This window comes from Neoarius graeffei, chromosome 19 (genome assembly GCF_027579695.1).
Source record: "Neoarius graeffei isolate fNeoGra1 chromosome 19, fNeoGra1.pri, whole genome shotgun sequence".
In the NCBI taxonomy this organism is placed as follows: Eukaryota; Metazoa; Chordata; class Actinopteri; order Siluriformes; family Ariidae; genus Neoarius; species Neoarius graeffei.
Genome location: NC_083587.1, coordinates 53242811 through 53255579, shown reverse-complemented (window position 1 = coordinate 53255579; position 12769 = coordinate 53242811). Strand labels below are relative to the sequence as shown.

General features: G+C 39.8%; 1 protein-coding gene across 2 annotated transcripts in view; it reads left to right on the top strand.

Moving 5' to 3' along the window:
* The window catches only part of nkd2b (NKD inhibitor of WNT signaling pathway 2b), a 128162-nt gene extending 115608 nt beyond the window's left edge, over window positions 1-12554 (top strand). Inside the window, exons 5-10 of one of the 2 annotated variants that reach the window (XM_060900286.1) lie at window positions 949-1058; window positions 3235-3330; window positions 6376-6529; window positions 6733-6817; window positions 8273-8376; window positions 11551-12554. In XM_060900286.1, the coding sequence (XP_060756269.1) occupies window positions 949-1058; window positions 3235-3330; window positions 6376-6529; window positions 6733-6817; window positions 8273-8376; window positions 11551-12029 (1028 nt within the window). In that variant the 3' untranslated portion in view covers window positions 12030-12554. The remainder of the gene's footprint in view (window positions 1-948; window positions 1059-3234; window positions 3331-6375; window positions 6530-6732; window positions 6818-8272; window positions 8377-11550) is intronic. The other variant, XM_060900287.1, reaches the window with a different exon arrangement.
* Window positions 12555-12769: the final 215 nt, after the last annotated feature.

The following is a 12769-nucleotide window of genomic DNA, read 5'->3' as shown; positions in this document are numbered from 1 at the left end:
GATTCTATGGATAGAATAACCCTTCAAAAAAGTGCGACTTGTAGTCCAGTGCGACGTATATATATTTCTTGCGTCTTCATAATGCATTTTTTGGCTGATGCGACTTAAACTCCGGAGCGACGTATAGTCCGGAAAATACGGGTATGTGAAAAATCTTCTATCGCAAAAAAAAAAAAAATGATCAGGTTTTTTAAAATCCTGTCAATGAAAGGCATTGTAATAAAATCAAGAAATCAGACTGATAGTGTTTGAAATCAGTGTGTGTTTTTGGCAATGAGATCAAATTTGGTACACACTTGCAACAGCATTTATCGTAATATTGATATTAACTGAGCATGAGGTCTGTATGGGACAGTCTTGACAGTAAAGACTCAGTTCTAGTCAAGGGCCGTACAAAAAGACAGGTCTGATATTTTCCCGTGAAGACCGAGCAAGCGAGGTTAACAAGAAGTTTATTATATGGCTTTTTCAATGGCTTTTTCTTATTTTCTAAGATTAAAATAGACGGACATTAGAATGAGGCGTGACGCTGCTTTCAGTCACGTCATATTTGTAACGTAGTTGAGTCACTCATGCGGAATAAACAGCTAGCGGTTTGAAAACCGAATTCGCTTTCTAAACGCTCTTCGTTGCTCGTTTCTTGAATAACTCAGTGACTCTTGTTTGTCTTTTGGACGTTTTTGATTTCCAGTTCATCTTTTGTTTGTTTTGTTTTTGCATTATCGAAAGCCGTCACCTTGGAAAGAAAGTCTGTAATCGCCCACGGGCATTACGGGAAAATTCTGTCCACCAAGGAACCAATCAGAGCATGCGATTTTACCGGAAGTAGCTCGTGCCATATAATAAATTGTTATATTGCGAAGTCCTGATTCACATCTCATTTGGTCTAATTGTTTATAACAATTTAATTAGTGTAATAGTTTAACAGTGTGCATGTGGTGTGTGTAGTGGTCCTGCCTCCCGAGAAGGCGGAGGGCTGTGAGAGCGCCTTGCAGTTTGTGAACAGTGAGGAAGGAGAGCGAGAGAGCAATAAAGCAAGGAAACGCATCAGTCTGAATGTAAGAACACCACACACACACACACACACATAGAGAATTGCTGAAAATTGCACATGATTGTAAAGCAGCATAGTAATAAAATATATACTACGTTTCACATCAAAGCAGCATGTACACTCTCAGTGATGGTGAGGGATATCATTTTACCAGTGGCGGCTGGTAGCCTTTCAAACAGGGGAGGCTGGTCGGTTACGATGTTTCCAGATTTTAAAAGAAAAAACGCATCAGTTTTGCCCATACTCTTGCCTCTGATCTGGCTGATTGTTGGCAGGGTCACAAACTGTGAAATAACAGGTTCTTTTGGCCCATTAGCCTACTGTCCAATATACATGATGGTGGTGTTGGGGGGGTATATTTTAACATTTTATATTTTAAAATTGTGGCATGTTGTTTAAAAATTGATCATTATTGAAAGCAGCTCTTTGTCAGGAACCTCAGCAGTAACAGCAGAGTGTTCTGGAATAGGCACGAGCACTGACCTTGGGGAGCCAAACATAGAGCTGGGTGCCACACATTTCATTCAATGACACTTTCCCTATATTTTACTTATTTTGACTGAGAAATGTTTTATTGACAATTTTGATAACCCTTCACTTTTAATCCAGGTCTGTAGTGTGAAATGTTCTCGGCTGTGTTTTTGTTTAAAAATGTTTTCCAAATTGTAGCTGTGTTTAATTCATACCCAGAAAAATATATATTCCAATATAATATACTCAGCATAAACATTTTAAATAGATTCTATATTTTTGGTCCATCCATGACATATTACTAAAGTAGCCTATTTACTGTTGTTGATGTGGGTCACTTGCTGTTAGCCAATTCACTTTCTCGTACCAGGAGAGCTGAAAGGAACGAGTATTATTCCCTACCTTTTTCACCAAGTCAATTTGAGGCGTTGGTCTACCCTGCTCTTTAATTTTAATTTTTTCCTCGAAAGGAAGACTGGCAAATGGCTTCGCCAAAATTAAATCAGCAATGCTTGGCATCTGTGCGCAGCTTTCTTGCTAGCTGACTAGCCCCCTCAAGTTCAAGTTCAGTCACTCAAATAAACGAAATTTCTGGAACTAAGATAGCAAACTTGACAACACTATATTTACACTTTATTTACAATGAAAATATATACAAACTAAAAAAGCTGGTAGAAACCGTATGTAATGAATGAAATCGAAATGTAAGTTGATCTCTTACAATACACCACAGCACTTGCGAATCCGCATGGGACTGAACTGAGATTCACCGCTGCCTGTCTATATTTGAAACAAGCTGTCAATCAAAGAAAATATCCGGCCGCTTTCACCAATCACCAGTCTCCTCGCGGAAAGCTTTGCCATGTCCCTCCCACTGTGAGGCTGGGAGTCCGTGGGGCGGGCGTTTTCGCAGTATTTGTCCAATAATCGTCTTGCATTTTGATATTGGAAAGCGCATCACTCCCAAATGCCATTGAAGTCCACTGAGGCTGGGAGTCCGGTGGGCGGGCATTTTCGCAGTATTTGTCCAATAATCGTCTTGCATTTTGATGTTGGAAAGCGCATAGCTCCCAAATGCCATTGAAGTCCACTGAGGCTGGGCTGCATCGCGCTGTCACGAGGGGGAAAAACTCACGCACACATTAGGCGAACTGGGGAAAGTTATAACGGAATGATTTCGCACTGTAGTGGGTTGAGCACATATATTTCTATGATTCTGGATCTGAAATAGCAATGTTATAAGGTCGGTTATAACATAAGCCTAGCGCAATTCATCCTACACGATGTTCGTCATTTTTAGAGGAGGCTGAGCCTCCCTCGTTGTCTTGGAGCAATCGCCTGTGCGTTTCACTCTCCTATTTTAAAGCATACAAAACCCCTTTTTTCTGTGTCAGGGAGCTTTCTCTCTGTCTGGTCCTGTGAATGTCTGCATTCCAAAGTTTTCCCCATTACAGGCAAGTTCATAGACCGAGTCTGCCAAACAGCTGTAACCGAGAATTGGACAAGGACCACACATACACCCCAAAACCCCACCCCCTTCCCTTCCTTTTCCTCATACATGCTGTATAATAAAATGACGAATTTAAGGTCTCTTAATATGTTCCTCTATAAGAATTAAAAATCAAGGTGTTGAAAAATCTGTCACAATATTTAGAACAGGATCTCGTTTGAGCACCGCCTGCATGTCTGTGTGTGTGTGTGTGAGACAGGAGCTGGAGTGTGACATGTCCGTAGAGGATGATAACAGGCAGGAGTGGGTTTTCACCCTCTATGACTTTGATAACAGCGGCAAAGTGACCAAAGAGGTGAGATACTGGGCACCTTTTCCATTTAAGGAGCTGCAGGTTTGAAGATAAATACATATGTTATTTACCAGCTGGGAGGTCCGTATGGTGAAATACCGTGACCGAGGTCTTGAAAGTACTGAGCGAGGCCCTCTGGGCCGAGGTCACGGTATTTCACCATACGGACCGACCTTAAGCTGGTAAATAATATATTTATTTTTTTCTTTACCAAATTCTAACAGAAAACGAGAGCGTCCGAAAGGGAAAACCGAGCCGAGCCGCCATTTTGAATCCTCATTCATGGCTGTAATGCAGATTGCTTCCTCCTCGGTATACAAGTGCACTTCCATAGCAGGAAAAAAAACTATAGTTTGCCGCCTATGTAGTCCCCTATTTATACAAATAGGAGTCATTCAGCCATGTTTTTGCTCGGCGTTAGCAAGTTACAGGTTTTTAGCTTTCTCCTGAAATGTTTTATTTTATTTTGTCTTCCTCAGGGTAGTAGAACTCGCTTTCACTGTGAACACGGTCATTATCGCTATCCATGATGTAAAATTAATGCTATTTTGAATCCTCATTCACGGCTGTAATGCAAATGGCTTCCTCCTCAGTATACAAGTGCACTTCCATGGCAGGAAAAAAACTACATTTTGCCGCCTATGTCGTCCCCTATTTATGCAAAATTGAGTCATTCAGGATTCAGCCATGTTTTTGCTCGGCGTTAGCAACAGTTAGAGGTTTTTAGCTTTCTCCTGAAATGTTTTATTTTATTTTTCCTTCCTCAATGTAGTAAAACTCGCTTTTGCTGTGAACACTGTCGTTATCTATCCATGCTGTAAAATTAATGCTATTCTCCTGAGAAATGCTGGCAAAAATGTATAAGATTTTTGATAATCTTATAAATAAATCTTATTAAAAAAAGATAAATGTTGACAAAAAAATTCTACTATGTTTGTTGTTGTGAACGAGCGAGTCGCCAGAGGTCCATAACCAGGGTCCGGAACTGGGGTCCGTATCGTAGGATACAGACTCGCTCACCAGCCAATCAGAGCGCAGGATTTGATGGAAACCGGGCCGCGAAAAAATTAATTGCCTTTATTTACACCTCAGCGCTGTTGAATGCACAAATCTGATTACCCCGATGGTGAGCAAATCACAGGTTTATGTTAATGCACTCCGTTCAATACACAGCCGTTTCTGTAGTACGGTGGACGCGCTGCGTAATTTAAGACTAATGAATAAGAAATGGATTTAGAAAATATACTGTTATTTAACAAAGAACGATGTATAATCATTGATTTGGTGAGTCTTTCTCGAACAGGCATATAACGATAAATCGTGACGATAAATCGCAATACAAATTTATGATGATTCGAATTGATGAAAAAAATGAATCACAGTTATTATCAGCCGGTGTAATCTCTTAGGTTTTCCTATGTGTAATTGCATTGTTTAGCCCGCATTGTTTAGGGTACAATAATGTACAATAGCGGCAATACACGCGACTTCACCATAGGTGGAAGTAACACAGCGCTAATGCTGTGAAAACACACAAAACAGATCTAAAATGGGAAAGAGGTGTTGAGATTGACTGACTGTACAAATAGATTTAACAAGAAATCGGCGCTCTGTTTTTACAGACTGCTGAAAGAAAGAAAAGAGAAGCAGATGGAGATAGTAGAAATGTTCATAATAGTTTATTAAAATAAGACCTGTTTTGTTATTTCCTTTTTCATTTTTAGTAAAAGGAATATTTTAGTTAATAGGGTATTGTATTTTAGTCCGACCTTTAGAAATGTTGGTAAATAATGTTGGTTGTTAAGAAAATGAAACACGGGTGAGGAGGGTTTTTTTTTTTCGCTAATTCGAAAAAATGAATATGAGTGATTCCACGCTTATGGGTACTGAAATGGGGACATGAACTTATTTTTAAAAATTCACCTAAAACCATTTCTTTTTTTTACCATCAGGTCACAAAACATGTAATCTTTAATGAATGATATGTTAAAAGATAACTTTAATTTTCTGAGATGTAATAAAAACATATTTATATGCCAAAGTCAGAACGTAACAGAAGTGTTGTGGACATATATATTCTCAATTTTAACAATGTAGAATTACTTTTTGAAACATAGGAAGGTGATGTTTTAGCAAATATAATTAATAAACATGTGTAGTAGAATAAACATACACATTCTTTCAATAAGATTAACATGGTATAGAGCTAGATTGTAATTAATTTGTAACAGGCGCGAGATGGACAATCGTAACAGAAGTAATGTAACAGACATCATTTTGGAACTCATAGGCTTGACTTTGGCATATAAATATGTTTTTATTACATCTCAGAAAATTAAAGTTATCTTTTAACATAGCATTCATTAAAGATTACATGTTTTGTGACCTGATGGTAAAAAAAGAAATGGTTTTAGGTGAATAAGTTCATGTCCCCATTTCAGTACCCATAAGCGTGGAATCACTCATATTTAAACTGATGATAGGAAAATAAATGTGGGGTTTTTTTCATGAAAATATTTCTTAATATTTTTTCAAAAATATCGTGAAATCGAATCATGAAAGCAAGATCATGAATTGGGTGAATCATTACATGTGTATTATTTAACATGAATGGAAGGAGTCTCTGGTGTCAGCACTTTGTAACAGTCAGTAGGTTTTCCAGCACAGCAAAGTCTTCAGGATAGAGGAGCTTTCTGGTTTTTCTCCAACATCATAAACCGTGTGTGGTGTTTTTTTTTTTTTTTTTTTAATGTTATGTTGTAAATGATAACAGGAACTAACTCGTTTTGCAGACGTTCCATGAGACTAAATTTAGTCATAAATATGTCCTTCATTAGTAAATAAATTGTAAGTTTTGCAAGACTGGTGTGGTATAAAATGAATAAAACGCTTAGGGGAGTGCTGTTTTCGGAAAATTATCATCAATTATAATGGCACCCATTTTATTTTTTCCATTTAGTAGCTTTCTATCCAAAAGCACAGATCTGTTAAAGGATTATTTGCTTCATTTTTTTTTATACAGTAATATTATTGTGTGTAATTCCTCAGGATATGTCGAGTCTTATGCACACTATTTACGACGTCGTGGACGCCTCAGTAAACCAGTCGTGCCACAGCAAGATCAAAACGCTGCGTGTGAAGCTGACTGTTACACCGGAGCTCAGCCCCCGGCGGAGAGAACACACCACACACACCGGGACAGGTACACATGTAGCTGCTGACATTGAACTTGAAATAAACTGAAATGTATTACTGCTTCATCGACAGTTAGGAGTGTTAGCCTTGGGTCGCAGTGTTTTATACAAGACACGGGCGCGCATGCACACGTATTCTTGCATTCGCTTTGTGTTGAAGGGTTTAAGAGCCAGTGTAATGAGTGTTTACTTTTTTCTCCTCTCATCTCAGAAAGGGACTGGAGCTGTAGCCGTGTGGACGCCACACAGCAGGAAGAAGTGCGCGGTGGAGACAAACGCCACTCGACACACATGAGGTCAGACACCATGGAGATTTGGGTTGTGTTTAAACATCTAAAGTAGGGGTTGTGGAATCTGGACTGGAGGCAAGATGCGGAACCAGCAGTTTTTTTTTACTGGACAGCACCTTGACTTGAAAATGATTGCAGCAGCACTGATAAATGGGTAATGAAGCAGCATAGTACAGTGGTGCTTGAAAGTTTGTGAGCCCTTTAGAATTTTCTATATTTCTGCATAAATATGACCTAAAACATCATCAGATTTTCACACAAGTCCTAAAAGTAGATAAAGAGAACCCAGTTAAACAAATGAGACAAAAATATTATACTTGGTCATTTATTTATTGAGGAGAATGATCCAATATTACATATCTGTGAGTGGCAAAAGTATGTGAACCTCTAGGATTAGCAGTTAATTTGAAGGTGAAATTAGAGTCATGTGTTTTCAATCAATGGGATGACAATCAGGTGTGAGTGGGCACCCTGTTTTATTTAAAGAACAGGGATCTATCAAAGTCTGATCTTCACAACACATGTTTGTGGAAGTGGATCATGGCACGAACAAAGGAGATTTCTGAGGACCTCAGAAAAAGTGTTGTTGATGCTCATCAGGCTGAGCATCAACAACAGATCAGAGGTCTCGTACGAGTCTTCAGTAAAACATGCAGAGCAGAGGAGAGACCACTTCATAGGCGCTCAATCCGTGAATTTCTCGCAAAACGCGTCCAAATCTTTGCAGTTTGAACATTCTTGGGCCATGAAAGCAACATAAATCCACCTTCTGTCATGTTGCTGCACCGGCCAGCAACACATCTACATGGCATGGCGATAAATTAGCTCAAAATGGAGGATCGGAGTTTTAGTATAGCAGAAATGGCGATGAGACTGATAGACTTACTTCTGTGATGTCACGGATGTCAAGGTCATTCACTCAGACCGCTACCTATATGAATTATTTTAATTGTAAAAATTACTGTATTAGATTTATTGTTAACGCTTAAAACTATTCCTGTGCCATTCTTGAGGTCTCAAGGCATTTATAAACTAAAAGTGAGGCCATGGTTCTGCGTATATGCTTTAAGATATGTCTTTATCTTAAATCATACTTTAAATAATAATAATATTATTATTATTATAGACAACTCGATGCATTTTATTGGCACCCATTTGACGATGCAGAACTGTAACACAACAGTTTCCATTTGTCACTAAAGAAATTTACGTAATGAACTATAAAAACTCATGGATACAATCTCACCTAATGTCTACCCCAGTTTTGCTCCTGATGTTGATGAGCTCTGGATTGAATAATGCACATAGTCAAAGCGGTGTTGTTTGTAGTATTTGAAGTGTGTGTGAGGTATTCATTCTGTTCATTCTACGGAGCTCTTAAGTCTAGAGAGTCTATATATATATACATATACATACATACACACACGTACACAGTAAAGAAGAGGTTTTTTTTTTTTTAAGGGACTCTCTGGAGAGGAATCATTACTGTGTGGATGAGAACACAGAGAGGAGGAATCACTACTTGGATCTGGCTGGCATCGAGAACTACACCTCCAGATTTGAAAGTGAGTGACAGTAGATTATGGGTGTGTCCTGAACAACAGTGTTTCATAAAGAGATGCTTATAATTTGTGACATTTCATTCAGTATGTTTTCATGCACACTAATTTTCCAGTATTATTCTGAATATGACAGGATTCAGAATCTGATACAGGTCACGTAAACAGCATATTCCATTTAGATATCCCGAATTTAGCATTTACGACATGTGGGATATGCCCACTTTCAGACTTTTGTATCCAGAGCAACGTACACCATACCCAGAGCACCCTGGGCGGGTTCCTTGCTCAAGGGCACTTCAGCCATTCTTGCTGGTGCAGGGAATCAAACCAGCAGCCTTTTAGTCCCAAAGCTGCACCTCTAACCATTAGACCATTCCTTCCCCGTGAGCAGATGCGATTCCACAGATTATTCTGATTTTAGGAGCATTCTTTGGCCATGTTTACAGCACATTCAGAATATGCGCCTCAGTCGGGGTTTTGACGGCAGTTTGCGACGCACGGCCTCTTGCCTGTTTACGCTCAGCTCTGTGCATTGTACGCAAACCAACTAGACCATCAGACCGTGCATATAAGTCAAGTCAACTTTATTGTCAAATATGCTATACATGCTCGACATACAGCACAGATGAAATATCAGTCCTCTCTGACCCACGGTGCAAACAGGCAATGCAATAAATAAAAATAGAATAATTGAAAAAAAAAAACAATATAAACAGTATAAACACTCTAGATAGGAACTAGACATAGACTAAACACTCAGACAGACAGTATAAATAAACAGTATAAACACTAGATAAAACAAGACAGACTAAACACTCAGACAATATAAACAGTGTAAACTAGATAAGAACTACACACAGACTAAACACTCAGACAATATAAACAGTATAAACACTCTAGATATGAACTAGACGTAGACTAAACACTCATATATATATATATATATATATATATATATATATATATACATATATATATATATATATATATATATATATATATATATATATATACACACACACACACACACACACACAGTGGGGCAAAAAAGTATTTAGTCAGTCACCAATTGTGCAAGTTCTCCCACTTAAAAAGATGAGAGAGGCCTGTAATTTTCATCATAGGTACACTTCAACTATGAGAGACAGAATGAGAAAAAAAATCCAAAAAATCACATTGTCTGATTTTTAAAGAATGTATTTGCAAATTATGGTGGAAAATAAGTATTTGGTCAATAACAAAAGTTCATCTCAATACTTTGTTATATACCCTTTGTTGGCAATGACAGAGGTGAAACGTTTTCTGTAAGTCTTCACAAGGTTTTCACACACTGTTGCTGGTATTTTGGCCCATTCCTCCATGCAGATCTCCTCTAGAGCAGTGATGTTTTGGGGCTGTCGCTGGGCAACACGGACTTTCAACTCCCTCCAAAGATTTTCTATGGGGTTGAGATCTGGAGACTGGCTAGGCCACTCCAGGACCTTGAAATGCTTCTTACGAAGCCACTCCTTCGTTGCCCGGGTGGTGTGTTTGGGATCATTGTCATGCTGAAAGACCCAGCCACGTTTCATTTTCAATACCCTTGCTGATGGAAGGAGGTTTTCACTCAAAATCTCACGATACATGGCCCCATTCATTCTTTCCTTTACACGGATCAGTCGTCCTGATCCCTTTGCAGAAAAACAGCCCCAAAGCATGATGTTTCCACCCCCATGCTTCACAGTAGGTATGGTGTTCTTTGGATGCAACTCAGCATTCTTTCTCTTCCAAACACGACAAGTTGAGTTTTTACCAAAGTTCTATTTTGGTTTCATCTGACCATATGACATTCTCCCAATCCTCTTCTGGATCATCCAAATGCTCTCTAGCAAACTTCAGACGGGTCTGGACATGTACTGGCTTAAGCAGGGGGGCACGTCTGGCACTGCAGGATTTGAGTCCCTGGCGGCGTAGTGTGTTACTGATGGTAGCCTTTGTTACTTTGGTCCCAACTCTCTGCAGGTCATTCACTAGGTCCCCCCGTGTGGTTCTGGGATTTTTGCTCACCGTTCTTGTGATCCTTTTGACCCCACGGGGTGAGATCTTGCGTGGAGCCCCAGATCGAGGGAGATTATCAGTGGCCTTGTATGTCTTCCATTTTCTAATAATTGCTCCCACAGTTGATTTCTTCACACCAAGCTGCTTACCTATTGCAGACTCAGTCTTCCCAGCCTGGTGCAGGTCTACAATTTTGTTTCTGGTGTCCTTTGGCAGCTCTTTGGTCTTGGCCATAGTGGAGTTTGGAGTGTGACTGTTTGAGGTTGTGGACAGGTGTCTTTTATACTGATAACGAGTTCAAACAGGTGCCATTAATACAGGTAACGAGTGGAGGACAGAGGAGCCTCTTAAAGAAGAAGTTACAGGTCTGTGAGAGCCAGAAATCTTGCTTGTTTGTAGGTGACCAAATACTTATTTTACCGAGGAATTTACCAATTAATTCATTAAAAATCCTACAAGGTGATTCCCTGGATTCTTTCCCCCCATTCTGTCTCTCATAGTTGAAGTGTACCTATGATGAAAATTACAGGCCTCTCTCATCTTTTTAAGTGGGAGAACTTGCACAATTGGTGGCTGACTAAATACTTTTTTGCCCCACTATATATATATATATATATATATACACACACACACACACACACACACACACACACACACACAGACATAAATTGGTTCAAATAACCAAACAGTCAAGGGCACTTGAGGTATAGCAGGTAAACATGAAATAAGCAGTATAAAGCAGGAACACTAGTGGAATATTCCATTTTCATTAGCCATGCAGACATCTTAGCAGGAATAATGCCGTTTTTTGGAATAAGGGCAAAAACCAGAATAAATGTGTGCATGTAAATGTCGTGACTGTGACCCGGATTCTCTGGTCATGCCAAACTTGTAGGACGTCAAACCTGTAGCACCATCTTGTGGTTGCAAGCACTGTTGAATATTCAACATGATTACTAACAGCAGAGTTATTATAGTGTGTGAAAGCTAAAACATTTGTATTACAGACCAGAAAAAAAAATTGTTATAGGATATAAAAATTGTTAAACAAATTATACTGGAGCTTTCATACTTAAGGATCATAAAACCAATGCCTCTTTTTTCCCCCTCTCTCTCTCTCTCTCTCTGTGTGTTTCTCAGCCATAGTGCCGCCTACAGTGCATCAAGATAATTTACCCCGTCCGTCTCACTCTCGGAGCCGCTCTCGTTCGCACGAGCCAGACTCGCATTCCCAGCAGCGCCGTTCACAGCTCATCACCGATCACTGCACCTCTCGCACCCCCCACTCTACCAGACCCCCTAAAGGGGCGTCGAAAGGGGGCGGGACCACTCCGATGAGGGCCAGCAAGTGTTACGGGCATCACGGTGGGCAGGACGTGTATCATCTGCCCCAGCAGACCCAGCCTCAGCAGCTGAACACACACTCCCAGCACCCCTTGCAACACAGCCACAGCAAGAGGCTGAGGTCCAGAACGCAGAGTAAACACACACCACAGTCGCCTGATCGAGACCACACACACAGTGCAGGATTTGTGGTACCCATGGTGCAAAGGCACGAGCATCACCACCACCACGAGCATCACCATCATCATCATTATCATCACTACCATCAGACGTGATCGTGCACATACGCATACATATATACACACACACACACACGTATATATGTATGTGCGTGTGTGTGTGTATATGTAGTGTGTTCTAACCATGTCAAAACCACAGACAGATCACGGCTTCAAGAAAACTGAGTGGAAATCAGATGTTTCAAGCTGGACATGTTGCTCTTTGCTCACGTATGCACACTTCAACACTCCAAGTGTGTCCCGTTTTACAACATACTCCAGGTATTCTTCCTTTATTCAGTCTCAGGTCTAAGCTGCTGCTGTTTTAAGCTTTTCAGAGAAACTGCTACTTTTCTCTCAGTTACCTGCTGTAGACTGAGGGATCTCCTTGTTACCAGGGTACATATCACCACTGCCAGTTAATGCAAAAAAAAAATGTATATATCCCCAATTATGTATGAAAGTGTATGACTGTAAACCTGTAATGTTGAATTATGCAGACAACATATTTATCATGATCAATATGTATGCTTTATATATATCCTGTTTTTATACATATTTTAATAAAATACTTAATATGCACATCTCTGTATCAGTCATTTCATTATATCAGATGTCCTCATAACCCACAGTTCCCTTTAAGTTAGGTTTAAGCTGAGGCTGCAGTGGGCACAGAGTTGCCAAAACAAGACTGGAAAAATGTAGCCTGGTCTGGTGAATCTTGATTTCTGCTAAGGCACACAGATGGTCAGGTCAGAATTTGGTGCCAACTGCATGAATCCATGGACCCAACCTCC